At 42.0% G+C, this 23,192-nt stretch overlaps 1 protein-coding gene across 1 annotated transcript in view; it reads right to left on the bottom strand.

Moving 5' to 3' along the window:
* Positions 1-9,891: 9,891 nt before the first annotated feature.
* STX8 (syntaxin 8) overlaps positions 9,892-23,192 on the bottom strand; it is a 251,919-nt gene continuing 238,618 nt past the window's right edge. The window contains exon 8 of the mRNA XM_049766333.1: positions 9,892-10,055. Coding sequence (XP_049622290.1) covers positions 9,988-10,055 — 68 coding nt within the window. The 3' untranslated portion in view covers positions 9,892-9,987. The remainder of the gene's footprint in view (positions 10,056-23,192) is intronic.

Here is a 23,192-nt window from a genome sequence, read left to right as displayed (position 1 = left end):
CGGCTTTGGATCCCCCTAGGCTGGAATGAGACTCTAAGGTATTGGGAAATGGTTCTTTTAGGAAGTGGAACAATTCTAGGATTTCTCCACTCAAAAGAAGCCAACGTCCCAGGGAAGACTGGAAAGTGGCTAAACTGAACTAAGTGATCAGACACTGAGTTCCTGGTCATAGTCACACCATATTCTAGGGGTATCAGTGTGTACTTGTGGGGCCTTCCCTTGCCCAAACCCAGCCAGTCCCCATTCCATGTGTCATTGGCCCTCCCTTCTCACCTGATTCCGAAAAGCACTTCCCATCCTCCCTTAACTCCTTGCTGGATTCCAGAGTTCTCTTCACTCTGCATCGTAAATGTTTAGTTGTGACCATGACATATTGTTTGGGTCAATGTTCCTTTCCAATGCATACTAATATATTATGGTTATTATATATGAATATATTTAATGACATGGAAAAGTTGTGGATTTTCTTTTTCTTTTTTGTTTTTTTGTTAGAGATGTAATGCACCCAGATGAAACTTGTAACGTGGGCCCCACATGATAGAACTAAATTCAAATATCAAATAAATAAACTCTTGTACACTGTCCTGACTCATTTTTCTTGTGTCTGAGGTGGGAAAAGGGGCAGAAGTATGTGGGTCAATGAGCTAGGCAAGGAATATAGTTGTGGTCTAAGATTGCCATGGGGAAACCAAATTCCAAATACACAGAAAAGTCAAGACAATTTTGCTTCTTGTGTACTAGTGAAATGCTTGCTGTAAACGCTGTTTTTGGCTAAATGACTACTAAAAGGATGACCTGCTTTTCAGCCCTCAATTAATCATTTCTGTGCACAATTTTGAGCACATTCTGGGGTTCAGAGTTAAAATAGGCACCTTCTGGGGAGCTGGAGTGATATGTGCTGGTAGGATATTTCCCTGGCACAAGGCTAACCTGAGTTTAATCCCCAACATCCCATATGGATATAGTTCACTGAATCTGCCAGGAGTAACCCCTGAGTGCTAACAGGTGTGTCCCCAAAATAAAAAAAAATTAAAAAAAAAAAAAAGAGGGACCCTTCCACCGGCTCCATAGCTAGCAGCAGGACAGGCAGCTTCTTCCGCTTTCTTTGATGTAGTTCCTGAGACTCAGAAAAGATGATGGAGTTCATGAAAATAAAGTTTTTCAAGCCATTCCTCAAGGCTTCGATAGCTGCAGGATCAGGGCTGGTGCCAGCGCCACGCAGCCACCAGAAGCTGAGCTCACTGGGTCTTGGAGGCTATATTTAAACCTCCAAATGGTTGTGATTTCTTTATTAAACAAACAATTCAGTCATTAGGAACATGTTGTGTTGCCATGCAAAGTGGAACCAAGCGTCACCAGGAAGCTATCATTTCTGCACACAGCTGTTTTGAAGACAAGTCACAGTGAAGAGCCTGGCTTGGCCTGAGAGAGGCAGATTCCTCTGCTCCCCCGAAGGCACAGGCAACCTTTTTTTTCTTGTACAGAGAGCTGAAAACCTTCCATTTTTTTTCCTCAGGAAGAAATAGACCCTATTAATCTCTGAGAAATAGGTGCTGTGGAAACTTGAATTATAGTCTCAGGCTCTCCCAAAACCAGTTTACAATCAGTTGGACCCTATACTGGACTTAAGACCTCCTGAGGAGCTGGAGAGATAGCATGGAGGTAAAGCATTTGCCTTGCATATAGAAGGATGGTGGTTGGAATCCTGGCATCCCATATGGTTCCCTGAGCCTGCCAGGAGCGATCTCTGAGCGTAGAGCCAGGAGTAACCCCTGAGCACTGCCAGGTGTGACCCCAAAAAACAAAAACAAAAACAAAAAAACAAGACCTTTTGAGACACTAAGGCTAAGAGGTTATAGTCCTATCCTAACAAGTCTCAACTGTAGCCATTCTTTTTCAAGGGCCCAGTCTTCTCCAAGATTTTCATGATAGGACTTTTTTCTATCCTTCACCAAAATGTCATCTGTGTCTGAGACTGATGTTTCCTTTGGGATTTCACCCAAACAGGCCCACACACAGCTGCAGCCAGGCTCAGGGCCTGAAGAGAGCATATTATTCATTAGGGACACAATCTACTTTCATGAATGCACTGTAAGCAGTCCAATACCTCCAAAGAGTTTTTTTTTGGGGGGCGGTTAGGGTGGTGGGGGAAAAAAACCCATTACTACCTGCCAAACTTGATTCAAGAAAGAAGCAAAGCCACTTCTCAGTAATGGCCCATGGTGGCTGGAAAAACATTAACATATTTTTTATGACTTTATTTGAACATCACGGTTTACAAAGTTGTTCACAACACAATTGTTTCTGGTCTTCAATGCTCCAACATCATTCTCTTCACCATTGTTCCCAGTTTCCCATCTACTCCTAAGCCTGCCCCCTCAGCAGGAACGAAATAATTTATATTGCTCTGTTATAAGTAAATGGTAATGGAATTATCAAAAAACCTTCACTAACAGAAATTTTGTGAAAGTCTTTATATCACACAATGAGGTTATGAAATAATTGTCTGAAGGTTTACTGAGCTGTTTGTTGTTAGCTGTACATTCTGTATTGTTTTTTGTTTGTTGTGCTTAGGTGGCTTCTAGGCTACTTATCTAATATGGTGTATTCCTATTGGGGTGTTAGTATTGAGAAATTTGGAGGTATTTCACAGTGCGGCCATGTGCTCTAGGAATTCCAGGATGAATGAATTGGGTCGATGAGCTGCTATATAGCATCACCTCTGTGATGTAGCTGTGGCTGTTAGGGCTTCCAGAAATATGGAGAGGCAGCAGGAAGGCTGCCCATCCCCATTTTGAGAAGATCCTAGTGTTTTCAGCCTCCAAACCAGCACAACAGGGGTTTTTGTCAGGTAGGTGTCTCTGCAGAGATTAGTGGTGGAACAGTGAAATTGGGCCATTGGTGTTGCAGACACTGTGGGGGTATGAGTGAGGCTCTCAGGGCTCTGGCAGGCATGGAACTTGACTTGCCCCCCATTCCAAGTGTACCTCAGAATTTTCAGTCACAAGACTGGTGTATTTACGAAGTTTTGCAGCTTGGCTGGCATCTCTTCGGAGAATCGCGTGAAATTGGCCAATGAGCTGACATGGTGGCAGCTGTCGGATGTCAGAAAAAAAAAATTAAAGACTGGCAGGCTCAGATCCAAGGAAGCTGTGTAATCTCTATCAGAAACTGTGTCCAGGATAGTTCCAATTGCATCAAAAGTTCAGGTGAGTATGGACAGGGTCCATCCCTCTATGAGATAGCCCTCTCCCCTAGAGGTAATGTGTTGAGTTGGGGACTGCTATTTTTTTTTCTTTTCAGGATGATTTTGAATAAACATCTCTTTCAGTGGTCTTCTTTATTCTTTTTATTAGGACTTCCTATAAATGTTTTAACTGAAACACTATGAGATACAGCTACATAGATGTTTATGATTGAGTTTCAATTACAGTGCCCAACACTCATCCCTTCACCAGTGCACATTTGTTGCCACCACTGTCCCTAGATTCCCTCCTGCTCTCCCCTCTGCATGTCTCCTCTCTCTCTCTCTCTCTCTCTCTCTCTCTCTCTCTCTCTCTCTCTCTCTCTCTCATTTTCCTCTTAGAAAATGTGGTTTGCAATATTGTTACTGAAGGTGGTATCATACATCACTTTACCTCTATTTAACACCCAATTCTGTCTGGTGATGATATCCAACTATCATGCTTAGAATGGTCTTTGCCTTAACTGTATTCCCACCTCTTGTGGCAACTTTTCTACCAGTCCAGAACTTCTGAGCCTCATCTGGTTTGTTTTTGAGCACTATTACCAGACTATCTTTTTTCTTTTTTAAACAGGCCACAAATGAGTGTAATCATTCAATGTCTATCCTCCTCTGCTCATAATTTGAGAAGATAGTTGATATTATTTCTATTCTGATTTTTATGGAGGTATGTTTTGTGGTTTAGTATGTGGTCTGTCTTGGAGAAGAATGTGTATTTGGCTTTTGAGGGGATGAAAAGACCTAGATATTTCTACATATAATCCACCTCTCTCTCATTTCTTTCTTCAAAGCCAGTCTTTTCTTGCTGGGTTTCATCCTGGTTGATTAATAAGAGATGACAAGAGTAGTGTTGGTCTCCAACTACTATTGTGTTGCTATTGATGTCTCTCTTCAAATCTATTAAGCAGTTATTTTAGGTATTTAATTGGTCATTCATTGAATGCCAGCAAGTTTAGGAGCGCGATTTCTTCCTGATGTAATATCCTTTGATTATTAAGAAATGACCCTCTCTCATAACCTTTTTGAGAATGAAGTCTATGTTGTGTGATATCAGTATGGCCACCCCAACTTTTTTTTTTTATAAAGCGAGCTATTTGCTTCAAATTTGATTTTAAGTTGATTGTCTTCAAATGTTTGACTTAGAGTCCGAGTTTGTGGCTTTGACTATTCAATGTGTTTCTTGCAGGCAGCTGAATGTTGGATTCAATTTTTTGATCCATTTTGCCACTCTGGGTCTCTTTCTTGGTGCATTTAGTTCATTTTGTGCCATTTTTTTGAGTAGAAGTTTTATGTGTTTGTGGAGTTTGTTTTGTCTTAAAATACCCCCTTTATTTCTTTTAAAAGATGAACTCTGGTGTCTACAAAGTTGTCCATAAATCTGGTATCATTCCATTCATACCTGAATGACCATCTGGCTGACTAAAGAATTATTGGTGAGAAGTTCATTTTACTGAGTTTCCCCCCCCCCACTATAACCCCCAACTGCCTTCAGACCTGGAGGGTTACTTTCAATAAATTTGCTTTAAATGTTAAGGATGCTCCTTTGTATGTAATTTTCTTTTTCGATCTTGCTGCTTTTAGTATTCTGCCTCTATCTCTGGTTTTTATCATTGTGACTAGGATGTGCCTTGAGTGTTTTTATTTTGGGTCTCTTTTAGCTGGTAGTCACCAGGCATCTGGGATATAGTGTCCGCACTCTTCGGTTCTGGGAATTTCTCAGTAATGCTGTTTTTTACGGTTGCTTCTTCATAGGGGTTTTCTCCCTGGCATTCTAGGATCCCAATGATTCTTACGCTGTTTCTGTTGAGTTTATTGCAAAGTTCATTTTTTTTAATGTTATCTGTTTATTTCTTTTAAGATTTTTTTTTATTTTCTGTTTGTTTATTTTGGAAGCTTTCCCCCATCTTCTGCTGTCTGGAGATTTTATCTTTGGGCTCACCAATTCTATCCTCAGTAGCTGTTACTCTGCTGGTAAGATATTTCAAAGAGTTTTTTATTTTCCTTTCCAAGTTTTTCAGTTCTGACAGTTTGATTTGTATTCCCACTTCTGCTCACATCTTCCTATGTTTACTGGCAGTGTGTTCCATGGTTCTTTAAGCTTGTTGAACACCCTAAGCATTTCTACTCTGAACTCCATCTCAGATAGGTTATATAGGGGGGTTACTATGGAGTAGGTCTGCAGGATTGCAGCTGCAATCCTTCCACAAGGCTTGATGGATGTTTGCTTAGTTTTACCATGTTTCTTTTGGTAGTCTCAGGGTGCTTCTTGCCTATGTCACAGTCAGTCTTCCCCACTGCCAATGTGCTTCATGGGAGTTTATGTAGGTGAGAAATTATCTTGAGATTCCTTGAGCTGTCTTCTATTTGGAAGGCTACCTGGGTGGGCAGGCCAAAGTTTATTCTTTTTTTTTTTTTTTTTGGTTTTTGGGCCACACCCAGCAGTGCTCAGGGGTTACTCCTGGCTGTCTGCTCAGAAATAGCTCCTGGCAGGCACGGGGGACCATATGGGACACCGGGATTCGAACCAACCACCTTTGGTCCTTGATTGGCTGCTTGCAAGGCAAACGCTGCTGTGCTATCTCTCCGGGCCCCAAAGTTTATTCTTGTGTGCAGATCATGCCGAAATGCTGCTACTGAGCTCAGGTCTCATGCCTGGTCTCTGGCTTGGGGACCACTTTCAATGGTCTTTTAACACTTAGGATACATAAGAACTTTTCCAAGAAAAATGAAATAAAATAAAATACAATATAACTATAGAAAATCAACCCACTGTTCTACAAATTGGAGACTAAAAAAGTACAGCCAGTCATGTTTTGGAAAGAGGTACATGCTTTTGTTATTGGCATATAGAAGGAAGTCTGAAACTGAAGCAAAGTAAAGGAAAAACAAACCTTGCTTGTTAAAGGGGGCAAAATCCCCTTTCTGTAAGGCTAGGTTTGGAAATATTGCTAGCCACCATTTGATGAACTTTATATATATATATTTATCTATATGGACCACGTGGCCTAGGAAAGGGGGTGTGGTTCTAGGGTCATTCCCACTGATTCCTGACCCTAATGTTTAGGTGTTGGGGATGATCAGGGGGTACTTAGAGGGTATATAGTGCTGAGATCAAATCCAAGGCTCCACGTATGCGAAGTATGTGTGTGGTCTCCTGGGCCCAATAATAGGATCATATTTCCCCAGTTTTTGCAAAGAACTCCCTCTGTGCTCCAAAAGGCTGAAGTGAGAGGATTCAAAGCAATTGCTCTGATGAGGGAAGGAGAAATGGAAATAGAGTTGCTGCTCTCTCTATAGTCTGGGGAAAACCTGGCCAAGTCTAGGGAAGAGGATTTTATAACAAAATTCTTCTTACCTCCAGGAGAATTTTAGGAGAGCTACTTGGGCCCCAGGGGACCTGAAAGGTGCAAATTGTCATTAGGGACTAATGAAAACTAAGGTTGATTTTCGTTGTTAATAATGAAGTTTTCATGCCACAAAATTGCTGCGAGTTATAACCTAGTCTTGTTTATATGATATCCAGACTTCAATGCTTATAATCAATGATGACTTAAGTTAAATAATACTTCTGTATAATTTCAATAAGGGTTATCAATATAAAAATCATCAAGGTGCTGAGTGCTTGGCATGTCCCGCCTCTTCTGTATGTTAGGAGAGGGTCCCATGACTCACACAGGGACCGTGAGCTCAAAGCTTTGATGCTAAAACTGGGCTTTGCCAAACCAAGCTGTAAAGCACAATTGTTCCATTATCCAGCCTAGAAGAATGGGTGGATCATGGTGCAACATATTCCCCAGATGACTCATCCCAAATTTATCTATAATTTGGGGTTCCGAGTGGGTAGCTTCCATTCTTGAGGAAGTTAAAGGCCTTTTCTGCTTGCACAAACACACGCTCTAGGCCCACCAGTGGCCCAACGCTTGTATGGCACATCTTCATAGTCTAACCTCACCAGATTCAAATATTCCCCTTTGTATCTCTAGTCCAGAGAATTGAAGGGTCTTACCAGGGTCACCCAGCTTGTTGTGCTGGGGCTGGGCCTTGAGCCCAGTTCATTCAAAAGAACAGAAGCTGCTATGTGCAGACATCGGCTCTGTGTCTGGCTGGCAAAGGCCTTTCTGTGGCTGAGCCAGGATGCAGTGGCTGTGCTTCAAAGATACCTCAGGAGCTGCCCAGGATCCCCACTGAGCAAGTCAAGAGGAGGTGAGAAAGTCAAACAGACCTTTAATGCCTCCTTCCTAGAGCTCCAAAGTGGGGAGCTCCATGGAGACCCTTTATACAGATTTGGAAGTTCTCAAGACGAGACTGAACAAAATGGTTCTGCAGAGTTTTGACTGCCCAGTCATTGGGTGATCCTGAAGTACCCACTCTGCTTCCAAAACACACCCTGCAAAGAAAATGCACCCAGCATTCATTAATATCCTTTCCAGTATGGTTTGTCCTTTTCAGGAACACTTCTCAAATGCTTCAGTTCCCTCTTGGGGGCTCTGCAGTCCAATGTTCCCCATTCCTGCCCTTCCTTTGCCACCACTAATATGCTCTAGACATTCCATTTCTAGGGCATCACCATTCTCACACTTATCCATAGTCTACAGGTATTGGCAGCTCCTGGGGATTTTAGTTCAAGCAGACAAGAGCTTATACTACAGCTTGACTTGTTCCATAATAGTTTGGTGCACCAAGTCAGAAGCATGAGGATCAGAAGATTCCTTTTTATCAAACATTGTGTTCTGTGTTTATATATTCTAACACTCCTAAACCTCATAGCAGCTTCTATGAAGAGAAATCCTGCAGTTTTCTGAAGGAGGAAACAGGCATATGAAGAATCTCTCATCATGATCACAAAACCTGGCAAGTGGTGTGGTTGTCACTTGGGATTATTCACTGCCTAGTTTCGGCTGTCTTCTGGGTACTTCACAGTATCTTACGGTTGAGCAGGGCCTCGTGATTGGTCCTAACCATCAAGTTGTGAAGCAGAGATGATAGGTTCTCTTCTTGGCAGAACACGCTCATATTGGTGTGGTATATTCCAAAGTCTTCATTCCACTGCCCAAGTGAGCTGTGGCTATCTCACTGGTCTTGTTCTGAAGCAAGGAGAAATGACAGAACTCCTGGTTGACTTCAGAGGGAATGCAGCAGAAACAAAACAGCTATGTTTGGGATGGACCTAGGCAGCTATTATTTGGGTATTGAGAATGCAACACCACCCAGACATCCAACGTGTATGTTCTGGCTGATATGGAGTAGGGAGCATTGAGAAGCCAGGCAAGTCAGGTCTAGAATGCCTCCTCAAGGAAGGAAGCATGAGCCACTGCCATTTGCACATGTAAGACCATTTGGGTGGCGTAGGTGCAGGCAGGGTCTGGAAGTGAGTCAGACCATAGGGAAGAGCTGGCAGGAGGAGGGCCACCCATACTTGTTAGCAGTTTGAAAACTGAACGAATGAGAGGTCATGACTCCTCTCTTACCTCAGGTTGGATGTTGGTATCCCAGAGCCTTTGAGCACACCTGGAATCTAGGCTGTCAGGTTCTAGGAAATATCTGTTTTGTGGGTGGTTTCTGGTAGTACTTGTAAAATCCCTCCTTACCAGGGCTGGCAAGGTGGCGCTAGAGGTAAGGTGTCTGCCTTGCAAGCGCTAGCCAAGGAAGGACCTCGGTTCAATCCCCGGTGTCCCATATGGTCCCCCCAAGCCAGGAGTAACCCTTGAGCATCAAATGGGTGTGGCCCGAAAAGACAAACAAACAAAAAATCCATCCTTACCCACAGGATTCCTCTCCCACAGTCCTGTTCCTCCTCTTCCCTGCTGAAATTTTGTATTTTTATAAATTATGCCACCATCAACTTTATTCCTTCTTCCTGCCTTGGAGGGCCAAGAAAGGCCAACTGACCCATTTGACTTCAACATATGTCGGAGAGGAGACTCAGCTTCATCCTAACCACTATAGATCTGGTAATTTCTGAAGATCTGGTCTGTTGTCTATCCATTTCAGATATGCACAAGGAAAAAAAAAACATTTACTCACCTACAGAGGGTGTATGAGAGCCAGTTTAGGAGTGGAGTCATGGCACTATGCTTCTGACTTCACAATTACTCTTTCTTTGAACCTCAAACTCAAACAGTACTTTCCTTCACATCCTACCTATCCTATTCAACAGACATATTCTGGATGCTTCTGAAGATGTTTTCAATGACTGAGACTAGAGAAAATGTGATTCTAGGTTAAAGGAAATTTCCAAATAGAGACCAGAAATATTTCTGCCTAATGGCACCAAGCAGCATTATGGAAGTTCAGTTTCACAGACACTACCTATGCACCCATCATCTCTTTTTGGCCTACTCTCATGTGTTTGCTTTCTCTCTGGCTACACATCACCTTAACTCCTTGCTGTCTTTTAACCTGCGCACCTGAGTTCTCTAGCAGATCAAGCATGCAAAATTTGTAAACTGCCTCTGGATTCAAAGTGCCAGGACACCCAGCAGTCTATGACTTGCCAGCTACCCACTGGCAGCCACGTGGCAGCAGCTATGTGATAGATTTTAGGCCAGAATCAAAATGATCAAGTGGAAACAATGGGCCTGAGGCTCCCGGCAGCTCTCCAGGGCCACGACACGATTTTCCTTTATAGAAGCAACATACAGCGGGAGTTCAGAGATTGGGAGACATTTATTTCTTGTACCAAAAGGGAGCGGAGCTTATCTTCTTCATGGCAGTTATCACAGTTGGTGGTCTCTCAGTCGCTACTAGTTGGTAGGCCAGACTGCAACAACCACAATAGCCACAAGCAACAATAAAATCACCATTATCATCCCTGAAAAACAAGCAGAAAAGAACGCTTAATAATTCCTGTCAGAAGAGCATCACACACATTGTAGTAACTCCAACAAAAGGAATCAGTTGCAGTCATTTCATGTAACTGTTCCCACCCAGATTGTAGTCTGTGCCCTGAATACACTGTGTATGTTGGGTGTAGGGGTTAAAAGTTCTGGGTTGCTGTATAGCTCTGATTTGTAGGATACTAGAGAGGACCCCCAAGGACACTAGAGCATTCCCATCAGCACACTAAAAAAATGATGGCAGGGGCTGAAACGGTGGCTCAAGTGGTAAGGTGTCTGCCTTGCCTGTGCCTAGGACGAATTGCGGTTCATTCCGCCAGCATTCCATATGGCCCCCCAAGCTAGGAGCAATTTCTGAGCGCTGTACCCAGGAGTAACCCCTGAGCATCACAGGGTGTAGCCCCAAAACAAAACAAAAACAAACAAACAAAATGATGGCAGCCAAATGTCAAGGTTTTCTTGACAGTAAGACGTGGGTTCTGCTGGATGGAAGGAGAACAACTTAATAAAGGGGCGTGGTTACTAAAATCCTAGTTTCCGTTTTTGTGTACTGTTTTGTCCTGTTTTCTGTGAGAGTTGATAAAACATAGCCAAGGAAAATGGCTTCAAAGGTTTACAAAGTGATATTAGTTAAAGAATTTTTTCCTCTATTATCCACATGGCCTTGTCCAAAGAATAAAGTCTGTAAATATATATTCATGTATAAACATAAACAAGAGGTATTTTTCTTCAAATAAAGTTTATTACTAGTGTTCTATGTTATTGAATTTTGGACCATACCCAGTGGTGCTAGGGTTTATTCCTAATTCTGAGCTCAGGGATCTACTGGCGGGCTTGGTGAAACATTTGGGGTGCTAGGGATCAAATCCAGGTCAACCACATACAAGGCAAGCATTCTACCTTTGTAGTCTATCTCCAGGTTTTATTATGATCTAGTTTTGGTTCCTATAGGTTTTGGCTGGAGAATATGAAGGAGCGTATCCGTTCTTTCAGCTAGTCTGCTCTCTATGTTTAGTTCTTCTGCCAATACAACACAACTTCCTCAGGTCCATGCATCTCTCTTGCAAATAACATGGTGAAGAGAACACAGAAGGACCTAGACCCCTTTCTCAGTGAACTCACTGTTTCCTACATTCACTTGTCCAGTATGTAATGAGCATTCACAATTGCTAGGTACCAGAGGTCAAGATGGGTATCACATAACAGAGACAGAATGTGGCTTCTACAAAGCACCAAGTAACACATAAGATTTTTATGAGCTAAATAAGCTCTGGCCACATGTGGCTGCTTACTTTTGAATTCATTAAAATAAAACAAAATTAAAAAATTCCGTTTCTCACTTAACACTAACCATTATTTCAAGTACCCAATATCCACATGTGGCCAATGATTACCAGACACCACCAACAAAAAGCATTGCTGGTAAGAGCCAAAGAAATAGTATAGTGGGTGAGGTGTTTGCTGTACATGCAACCAACCCAGGTTTGATTCCCAGCACTATGTATGGCCCTGCAACAACATGCCAAGAATAATCTCTGAGCACAGAACAGAAGTAAGATCACTTTATTGTTGCTTATTTTCAAGTTTTAAATTTTGAATTTTACTTATTTACTTACCATATTTTAGGAAACAAATACAACAGCATAAACAATCATAATTTTCATTTTGTTCTTGGGCTACATCCAGTATTATTGTATTTATTCCTGACTCTATGCTCAGGAATCACCTCTGGCTGGCTCAGGAGTCCACATGGGGAGCTGGGGATCAAACTTAGGTCACTCATGTGTAAGGCAAACACCCTACTACTGTACTATGGTCTGGCCCCAATAATGATTTTGATGCACACACTTATGGAATCTTCAACCCTACCAAATACCCAAGACTTTTCCCACTGTCCCCTTATGTTACTTCTAGTTCACTTCTTTTTTTTTTTTTGTAATCATATTTTATTATGACCAAAGTAATACTTAAGGTATATAGTGACAATAAATCAGGGCCATTCCCACCACTGGTGTTGTCCTCCCTCCACCTCCGTTCCCAGCATGCATCCCATATTTCCCCCATTTGCCCACTGGACTGCTAATGTAACTGCTTCCTTCTGTGTATAGCTTGTTGTAGAGTGGGTATAGATTCTGTTGTCATTGACTTTGGGTTTGGTGTTTAAGTCTAGTCTTTTTTTTTTTTATATCCATTCAATGTTCATACAATTATTTGGTCCTGGTACCCTCCATTTTTGCCCCCTCAATTCATGAGGCAGAACAAGATGACAAGTTATGTGGTTCTGTTGGGAAAAAAATCAAAGCTGGGAGGATTCTGTCTGGAGGTCATAAATATCAATTTAAAAGAAGAAAGGGAAAAAGAAGAAAAGGAGAGAAAAAAAAAAGAAAAAAAGAAGAAAAACAAAACAAAAAATAACAAAAAGCAACTACAAAAAAAAAAAAAGCACCCAGCTACTAAAAACAACTACCATCATATAATAACCACAAGAATGAAAGACAATAAAAAAATTATAAAGAGAAGAAAAATGAAAAAGAAAAGAATAGAACAGAGAAGAAAAAGAAAAAAAAAACAAAATAACGAAGGAAGGAGGGCTGGTGTGGCAAGCCCCCCCCCCCCCCCCGACACAGTAAGTATTGGGGAAATTAGAAAGGAAATTCTCTTGGCCTAAGAGATATGGAGTTTCTCCACCCTTGAATCATACTGCTATAGGAACAACTACAGGCTCCATACTCGCTCATTTTTACACCCTAAGGTCTTTTTATGGTGCAAGGAAACTTTCCGCTCAGTTGTGGATAATAAAATCGGGCCTCTGTAGCTGGAGGTATTTGCATAGGTCATAGGACAAAGACAGGATAGAGTCTTTCTTTATGGTTCAAGAAGTTCTGTTACATCATTACTGTTGTAATAAGTCTTCTGAAATTAGTGGTCTTGATTTTTGCTCAGATCCTAGGACAAAGCCTAGGACGGAGTCTTTTATTATGGTTACAGAAGTTCTGCTTGATCATAGTTGTCAAAGTCAGACCTCTGGGATTAGAGATCTGGTTTTTTTTACAAATCTTAGGCCAAAGCCTAGGCTAGGATCTTTCTTACTGGTCCCACAATAAGTTCTGCCCAGTCATGGTTATCAAAGTCAGTCTTCTGTAGTTAGCAATCTTGGTTTTTGCACAAGCAAAGGACGATGTGTTCTAGTCCACTTCTTAACCTTCTCACTGCCCTTACTATTTGATAATCTCAGGCTTGTAATCAAAGATCAAGAGTTTATCATTAAATACATCTTATCCCTTATTTTGCTTCTCTGTATACCAAAGATAAGATCAACTAGTATTTGACATTCTCTCTCTCTCTCTCTCTCTCTCTCTCTCTCTCTCTCTCTCTCTCTCTCTCTCTCTCTCTCTCTCTCTCTCTCTCTCTTGGTTTTTGGGTCACACCTGGCAGGCTTGAGGGACCATATGGGATGTTGGGATTCAAACCGGGGTCCTTCCTGTGTTGGCTGCATGCAAGGCAAAATGCCTTATCTCTGTGCTATCGCTCTGGTACCTGGCATTCTCTTTCTGACTTATTTCACTTCACATGATAAAAGTTGCAAGAGATGGAAAGATTTCACCTTTTCTTATAGATGCATAATATTTCATTGCATTTGTACACAAACATACATGAATATCAAAACTTCTTTTAGGCACCATACTTTGCAGTGCTTATGACTTACTCCTGGCTCTATGCCCACATATCACTTCTGGTGGAGTTCAGGGAACTATATGGAATGCTGTGGATTTGAATATGGCACATACAAGACAAATACACTTTCTGATATAGTATCTCTTTGGTCCCTTAAAACTTTTTATCCACTTTTCTATTATTGGGCATTTGGCTTATTTTTATATCTAGATGTTGTATGAAGCACTGTAAGGAACGTAAATTTTCATCTATATTTTGAGTTAATATTTTTGTGTTTTGGAGGTAGAAGCAAAAAACTATAATTTCTAGGTCATATGAAGCTCTAGTAGTTTTAATGTTTTTGAGAAAATGCTGTACTGTTTTCCAGAGGCTAAACCTGGCAAATTCCCACCAACTGAGCAAATTATTTAGTATTTGAAGCATTTTATTAATGCTTTTATCGGACCAATAATTATAAGCATGTTTTAAAATTCCCAATCATACTGACAGGTTTCAGGGACATAAAGTTTTTCCTCCTTTAAGATTTTTCTTTGCTTTTCTCTCTCCTTTCCCTCTCTTCCTCTCCCTTTTTCTCTCCCTCTCTCTCCCCCTCCCTATCCTTCTCTTCTCTCTTTCTCCCTCCCTCTCTTCCTCCCTCTCTCTCTCTTCCTCCCCTTCTCCCTCCCTGTCCCTCTCCTCTTCCCCTCCCCTCTCTCTCCCTCTCCCTGTCACTCTTTTCTCTCTCTCCCTCTCTCTCCCTCTCCCTCCTTCTCCCTCTCCTCCTCCTCTCTCTTCTTTCCTCTCTCTCCTCCCTCTCTCCCTCTTACTCCTTTCTTCTTCCCCTTCTCCCTCTCCCCCCTCTCCCTCTCACTCCCTCTGTCTCTGTCTCTCTCTCTCCATTCTCTCCCTCTCCTTCACTATCTCTTTCTCATCTCTCTCATCCCAGTGGTAGAAGAAGAAAAGATTTTTCTTCAAGGATCAGCAACCCCAGCTTGTCATCTAATTTTGTTAAAACCTGTGAGCCAAGAATATTTCATGTGTGTATTGTGACGCCAGGGATCAAACAGGGCCTCACACATGTAAGTCATGTGCTCTACCATTGAAACATACTCCTGGCCTCAAATGAATATTTTTGATAGTTTTAAGAGTTATCAAGGAAAAAAAAAGGAATTCTCTGCCTTGATCTAAAAATTCATATATATATATATATATATATATATATATATATATATATTAATATTTGGGGAGGGTGGTACAAGCATTTTTTTAGCATTTCAAAATACCATGTGTATGAATATTTATTTCAGTGTATTCTTGGCAGAACCAGACCTTTCAAGATGGCCTTCAGAAACATCTGCATGTTGATTAAAAGTTTCACCAAGACAGGAAATGTGCTATTTCTTGACTGGGGTGAAAATTTTATATGGCTCAATATAAAGAAAAAAAAGAGCAGAACTGAAGGAAGCAGAAAAATTAAGGTGAAGTCTCAGGGATGTGGTTCAATCAGTTGGAGCACATATTCGATTTTAAGTACAAAATGGTCCCCTGGGACCGGAGAGATAGCATGGAGGTAAGGCGTTTGGTGGTTTGGAGGTAAGGGTTGGTGGTTCAAATCCTGGCATCCCGTATGGTCCCCTCAGCCCGCCAGGAGTGATTTCTGAGCATAGAGCCAGGAGTAACTCCTGAGCGCTGCCGGGTGTGACCCAAAAACCAAAAAAAAAAACCAAAATGGTTCCCCCAAGCTTAGTGCCAAACACCACTGGGAATGGTCTCCAAACAAAACAAAATAATAATAGACTAAGGTGAGTATGCAGGGAACAATTTCCAGACCTTCAAAGATTATCTTCTTCTCTCTCCTCCCTTCCCATGTTTTTGTTGTGATAAGTTGGGTTATACACATACCTGGCTGTGGTGGCTGTACATTCAGTTGTGGTATTTATTGGAAGTTTCGTATCAGGTTACAATGCTTGTACACTGAAAGTCACACTGGTTTAGCTTTGGTGCCTGCCAACAGCCACACAGTTTAGCTGGAGTACTGGTGTACATTCTGACTGTAGTACTTGCCTGGAGTTACTGTGGTGTACACATGTGTTCTCAAAAGGAGATTGAACTTACTGACCAGAGTGTTCATGCATTTTTTTAGTTGTGGCCACACTGGGGTCACTGTGGCATTGGTAATCACAGCCAGCAGAGTTGTCAGGCATAAACAGTAGAGGACTTTAGAGGACTCTAAGGCATCTCAGAGATGGCTTGCAAGATTTTGAATTGCAAATACGGCTGTACTGGGGTTGAACTCATGCCTTTATATTGGCTATGCAGGTGCTCCAAGTCTCTTCTAATTGTCTAATTTTAAGTATAAAAACTGAGATTCTGATGGACAGAAATGAAAGGTTTTGAGATCCCCAGAATCAGAGTGAGAGAAGCACCTTGGGCAGAGGAAGGTGAGGCTGATAAAAATAACCTTGAATTTTCTAATCAGAGGGATTATAAAAGAGTGAAACAGAAAAGGGAATAAAGAAATCAAGAACAATGGTTAGTTGGATAGACAAATAAATACAGTATTAGCTTCTACCCATAAAGCTTGAAACTTCAGGGAAGAGACCTCTGGACATCAATGAAGACAGCCAACTGGCACATGGGTCCTAGCTGTAGTGTAGACTATCTCTCACTTTACCTAATCCATTCTTTACAACTGAGTGGGATTGGAAATCAACTCAAGTTACTTCCTGGCTTGAATCTTAGATGGCTAAAATAGAAATCCAAATTCTATTTGGATAGGTTAGAAGGCCTTCCACGATCTGGTTCTTGCTGCCCCTGAAGTCACATTTGGCATAGTTGGGTTCTAGGTATTGCAGTCTTTGGTTGCTCTGGTCTGCCATGTTCCTTCAGCATCCAAGTACTTTGTACATATTGTCTTGCCAATCAGAGCATGTTGCTTGCCACTTGAGCATCTGATTAACCCAGCCTTAGCTTCCCTTTTCCTCTGTAGTAATTCCTCTTAAATGGTGATTTAGGTTCTCTATTCCTACCTTGCCTATCAGAAGACTTAGCATCTTTGGCAGAGCCTTACCTTCTTGCTTAGTACCATACCCCCAGGACCAAGTACACACAAAGGAGGCACAGCACATCCCTTCTCAGGTAAGTGAGCCAAAGTATTGACTATTGGGAAGATATGACATAACTCAGTAATAATAGGGAATGTTACTCTCTCTCTCAATGAAAGAATTTAACAAAGAGGCCAAGGAGAATGCAGGAGAGAGAGAGCATAATGGAAAGTGGGGGTACTAGTGGTGTAGGAAATAAGCCATGGTCACTTCCAGGTATAGTCCACACTCAACTCCCCCCAAAAGGCACCTTTCCCTCACATACAGAGAGTTTGAGTTTTATATTTCTTTCTTCCAATCGATGAGGGGGACACACTCAACAAGGGCTCAATGTTTTCAGTAGCCACCAGAGTCATACCTAGCAGTGCTCAAGGAGTCATCCAAAGCCAGAGACAAAGAATTAGGGTTTTTCCCCCACGAAATGACACCCCACCTATTGTTATTTATTAAAGACAATGCCGAGTCTTCCACACCTTAGAAGCAGGATCGTGACCCAGGGCCTCCAGAGGACATAAAACCATTTAGAAAAAAAGTAACGAATCATTCTAGTCAGGATTTCTTCTGTTTCTGAGCAGTTCTTAAACCTCAGGGGGTCTAGTCAGACATTCCTCAGCTAAGGAAATGTTTGACATTCAGAATGAGGAAAGACAGTTGAACTTCTGGGAATCTGCCAAGTCCTTAAACAACGAATGCTCTTTGCCCCTAGCCCTGCTCCTGCCCCAAAACACCTGGCGAGGTCTCGACAGAAGGTTCATATCCTCCGCACCTCACTCGGCTCAGACCCCGGGTGCTGCTGGCATCCAGCATGGCAGATTTTCCCTCCTCAGAACCAAATGCCTCTGTCAGGGGTAGGCCTGGGTGCCAGAGTTCCAGGAGTGGAAAAAAATGTCCTTTCCTTTGGTCAGTTTACCAGATGATTATTACTCAATCACTTACAACATTTACAAGAACAGCTCATGGCAATTAAAAAAAAAGATGTAAGAAAACAAACCCCTTTGGAAACCGGGAAAGGATATGAAACACGGTCTCTGAAGATTGTTCATCTGAATTAATAGTCCATTCCCCCCCTCCCCCCCAGTGAAAATGCTAGAAACCTGCAAATTATGGAGTCTCAGTTGCCAATACCTGTGTCCCAGTTGAGTACAAATGGTGGCTCCTAGTACATATTGAAGAGGAATATAGAGTTTGACTGTTCTTAAGAGGGTGACTCAGGCTTGGAGCCATGGCGCAGTGATAGGACGCTTGCCTTGCATGTGGCTAACCTAGGACAGACTGCACTTCAATCCCCAGTGTCCCATATGGTCCCCCAAGCCAGGAGTGATTTCTGAGCACATAGCCAAGAGTAACTCACTGGTGCGGCCCAAAAATTAAAAAAAAGGAAAAAAAAGAGAGTGAACTGACTTCTGTAATAGCTGCTGTCCTCTTTGAAGGTAGGGAGTGTGTGGGGAAGATATGCATGGTGAGAGAGAAAAGGGTTTGATGGTGGGGAAAAAGGGAGATATGAATGACGATTATATGCCAATACATTTATCTGGTTTTGTTTATCACAGAAAGGTCCTGATACTGCCTGTTACTGTTGACTGCAAAGAACCAAAATATATTTTTTTCTTTTTGTTTCTCCACCTTCTACTTCATATTGGGCCCCAAACCAAGACACCAGAAGCTACTTAAGCTCTGAAAATCCCCACACTTTTATAAAATGAAATCCTTCCCCACCTGCTCCATTGTGCCCATTCAGAGGTGACATTTACTTGTGCATTAAACCATTTGGTTCTCACTGATCAAACAAATTTTTGTTTTTTACAGAAGATTCCTGAATTGAGGTGGGGGAAGAAGTAGAAGAAAAGACAAAACTGAAATGTCTATTCTCAAAAACTTACGGAAATGTTCCCTTTAATATCCTTACTTGGCAGAGAAGCAAAGGAAAGAGTAAACTTTGTACAGAGAAGGTGGACATAATGACTTTTTAAAATCTCAGTGCCTTGAGAATTTGCAGTTACCCTTGGCCTTGAATCTGACCACTCTGGAGTTCTATTTGCTTTGCTGGTTAGCCACAGGTTTGTGGGCAAGAAAAAGCAGCCTTCTTCCCACTGGCCTCAAAGCTCAGCTTAGAACAGTCAAATCAACATGCAGCCTTAGGTTGGTCAGCACAGGTGATAGGCAGGGAGACCATCGCCTACTGCCTCTCCTCTTGTCTGTGGAATCTGCTTCACCCCTGTTCCATTTTTTCATTTACTCCAAGCAGTAGTTTCACTCAAACAACGGAACAAATGGTCTCTAATGTGCTGAGTTTGGTTTTGTTCTGACCTGGCATTTGCCTCCTTCTTCTGGGCTTTTCCTTTCTGTCCATGCGGTCACCTTTCAAGGGCATGTCTGAAGTTGCCTTTCAGTTCCTCTGCTTTTGCCCTCGTCCCTTTCTCAAAGCCTCTACTGAAGCCGCCTGACAATAAGAACTCAGTTCACAATGATCTCATTGCCCTTGAAGTCAGAGAAGTATTTACAGATAGGTTAATTATTTTTTTTGACTTTTGGGTCAAATCCAGCTGTGTTCAGGGCTGACTCCTAGCTTTGCACAGGGATGACTCCTAGCAGGGCTCAGGGGACTATATGGGGTGCCAGATACTGAACCTATGTTGGCTGTATGCAAGTACTGGGGATCAACCTGTGTTGGCCATACACTCTACCTGCTACATTAGTACCCTAACTTCTAGGTTATTATTATCATCATATAAAAATTCCCCTCATCTCAGAGTGACAGCACAGCAGGTATTGCACTTGCCTTGTATATAGCCAGCTTAGATTCCATCTCCGGCAACCCACATGGTCCCCTGAGCCGACCAGGAGTGATTCCTGAGTGCAGAGCCAGGAGTAACTCCTGAGCACTACTGGGTGTGGTCCCAAACAAATAAACAAACAAAAAACCAAACAAACAAAACAAAAAGATAGCCCTCAATTTAAGAATTCTACATTATTTATTAACAGAACTTTCCAAAATTATGAAGTCTGATATAGTTGATGAGGCAATGGTTTTTTTGGATCCAAGAAGATCTGATTTTGGAGCTAGAGAGATAGCATGGAGGTAAGGCATTTGCTTTGTATGCAGAAGAATGGTGGTTCGAATCACGGCATTCCATATGGTCCCCTGAGCCTGCCAGGAATGATTTCTGAGTGTAGAGCCAGAAGTGACCCCTCCTGAGAGCTGCTGGGTGTAACCCAAAAACCAAAAACCAAAAAAAAAAAAAAAAAAAAAAAAGAAGATCTGACTTCAAATTTGTTATTTTTCAGGTAGGCCCCTGAGGAAGTGACAATTGAGACAATTGATGAGGATAGGATCAGAGGAAGTTAAAGCAACTCAAAAGGGAAATATGGAGAATCTTCAGAAAATCAGAGGCTGGCTCTAAGTATCATCTTATCTAAGATGATAACAATAAAAACAACAATAGCAGCACCACAAGAAGTGAAGTGAAAAATAAAGAGTTATAATTTATATCATTAGGTACATGTGCTTGTAACATTACACAGTAAACACCAAAGATATTTTATTCTTTTTTATTTGTTTGTTTTGGGGCCACACCCAGCAACCCTCAAGGGCTACTCCTGGATCAGTGCTCAGAAATCATTCCTGGCAGGCTTGGGAGACTACATGGGATGCCGGGGATCAAACTCAGGTTGGCTGCATACAAGGCAAATGCCCTATCCGCAGTGCTATCTTTCCGGTCCTCTAGTTTATTCTTATGGTTAGTAAGTCAACTATTTCCACTGAGTTGAAAGCAAACAGTGGTTCAAACATTGAACCACCATTGAGAGAACCCTATGAAGCCAGCAGTTTAATAGCAGGACAGACTTGGAAAATGGCCATATTTTTTGATAAGGAGCAATACGCCACTGGACCTTAGACTTAGAGCCAGGGTTCAGATTGGGAGGCATTGTGGACAAACTACAGGGTACTCATGGTTTGTGACACAGACGTTAAGAATGCAGCACCACAAAGAACACAAGGCAAAGGACTGGAATAGATTCTAAGTTTGAAGCTTCATTGAGAGCAAATCTGATCTTGACTTTATGTCACAATAACTAAAATTATTTGTGGGGATATGAATGATAGTACAATGGGTAAGATTGGCCTTGCATATGGCTGACTTAGGTTAGGTCCCCAGCACCCTATATGATTTCCTCAGTCTGGGAGAACTAATTCTTGAGTGAAGATCCAGGAGTAACTTCTAAAAATTTCTGGGTGTGTCCCCCAAACTATGAAACTGTTTGTTTACAAACAGTGTCAGTTAGGTCAGGAGCTAGGAGGGTTTGCAAACTCCAAGTAGGCTGATTTCAAGTCTTCATACAAGGTGTACAAGACTTCTGCATTTAAGTTTCCTCAGGGATATTGAGGGATGGCATACAATTTCCCAACACGGAGGGAGGATTACTTGGTATTTAAAATGTCAGGAGCTCCATTCAGAAAGGTACAATTTTCCTAAAACTAGGAGCAGAGGATCCAGTGTGCCCCATGGAAAACAGAAACCCAATGTTGGCTTTGTGCCATGGAAAAGAGAGAGCCACCTTCATGGCACTGAAAAATTCACTCAGTTGGGTCAAATTCTTTTCTTTCTTTGGGTTGGTACCCATTTCAGTGAAGACAAGATGGTGTAACTTGAGAAGCTTGACAAGAAACCACTGTCAAGAGGAGGTAAGTGATGGGCTGGAGAAGAGAATGATGTAGAGAGGAACATCTGGAGGCCAGAGAGTGAAGACTTGCTTGGCAGGATGTGAGGAGTCAGGGGAAGATACCCTGCGAGCAGTGGGGGTTGGGATGAGGGAAACAAAGAACTTGTCTAGGAACAGGAAAGTAAAATAAATTATGACAGTAAGGGGCTGGACAGAAGAGCTCTGAACAAGATCTAGGCAAGGCCAGGGATAAAGTCCTTCCCTGGGCACTCAGGACCATTAGTCAAGAGGCCATGGTTAGGCAGTCACTGATTTAAGGAGTCACCTCACCAGTTTGGGCAAATCCCAGTGGACTGCTGACCAAAGCCACTGGTCAAGAGAATTAGATTTATTTATATCGAAACCTAACTAGAGTATATTTACTATACAGTACACAATATTGTAAAAATCATAGTGCTTGCCTCAAAACTAAAAGTCAGTATACATAGTGAGTCAGGACTAGTGAGTACAAAGATACCCATGAACTCTTCACAGACCTTTTAGTATTCTTAGTGGTAGAAAGTTCATCCCTGCACCCCAAACAAAACAAACACCTCTGCAAATGATACTGTTCTTTGGTGTGGGTGCAGTATAGAAAAACTCAGCCATTGTTGCATCCTAGTTTTTAGGACCTTATTAAAGTGTTGCTCATTCATTCCACTTCCTTGAAACAATTTCAGGCCAACAACCACAATTCGATAGTAAATTCAACTGTAAATAGTCCTTTATACCAGCAATCAAAAGCAGTTTATTTATTATTTAATTGCTAAGAAAGATCCTCTGTGATTTATCCCTAGGGATGGGAATCTGACTGGAGTCTGGCAGAAAATCAAGTGTCTTTGAAAAGACAGCCAGGAATTCTGTTATGGATAGCTTGCTTTGACAATTCCCTATTGGATAAGTGACAAATGATCTCTAGATGGGCCCAGCTATGCTATGGATTCATCCATTACAAACCCCTTCATTTAGACTAGGAAATGTCATTTCATATCTATAAGGGATAACAGGTGGCTGATGCTGAACGAAGTCCAACACAGGTAGAAAAAGTCATTTTCCTTTTTCTTTTTTTGGTTTTTGGGTCACACCCGGCAGTGCTCAGGGGTTACTCCTGGCTCTACACTCAGAAATAGCCCCTGGCAGGCATGGGGGACCATCTGGGATGCCAGGATTCGAACCACCGTCCTTCTGCATGAAAGGCAAACGCCTTACCTCCATCCTATCTCCGAAAAAGTCATTTTTCTAAAGAGAGGTGCAGTCATGAAGAGAATGCATTTTCACTACATTCAATGCAACAACCATTTCCATATAAATAAAACCATTTGATTTAGATCAGGGGTCTCAAACTCAATTTACCTGGGGGCCGCAGGAGGCAAAGTCGGGGTGATCCTTGAGTGCAAAGTCAGTAGTAAGCCTTGAACATTGGGGGTGTGACCCAAACAACTAAAACGAAACAAAACAAAAAGATTCCTCTAGGGCAGGGCCACAAAATGTTGTACGGAGGGCCGCAAATGGCCTGCGGGCTGTGAGTTTGAGACCCCTGATCTAGATGGTAAAAGATAGTCTGAATTAACTCTCTCTAATTTCCAATCCTCCAAATTACATAGAATGAGCAGCCCATTCATTTTGACCTCATTTCCACACAGGAAGGATCCA

The sequence above is a fragment of the Suncus etruscus genome, chromosome 20 (genome assembly GCF_024139225.1).
Source record: "Suncus etruscus isolate mSunEtr1 chromosome 20, mSunEtr1.pri.cur, whole genome shotgun sequence".
In the NCBI taxonomy this organism is placed as follows: domain Eukaryota; kingdom Metazoa; phylum Chordata; class Mammalia; order Eulipotyphla; family Soricidae; genus Suncus; species Suncus etruscus.
This window is presented reverse-complemented; position numbering and strand designations above follow the sequence as displayed.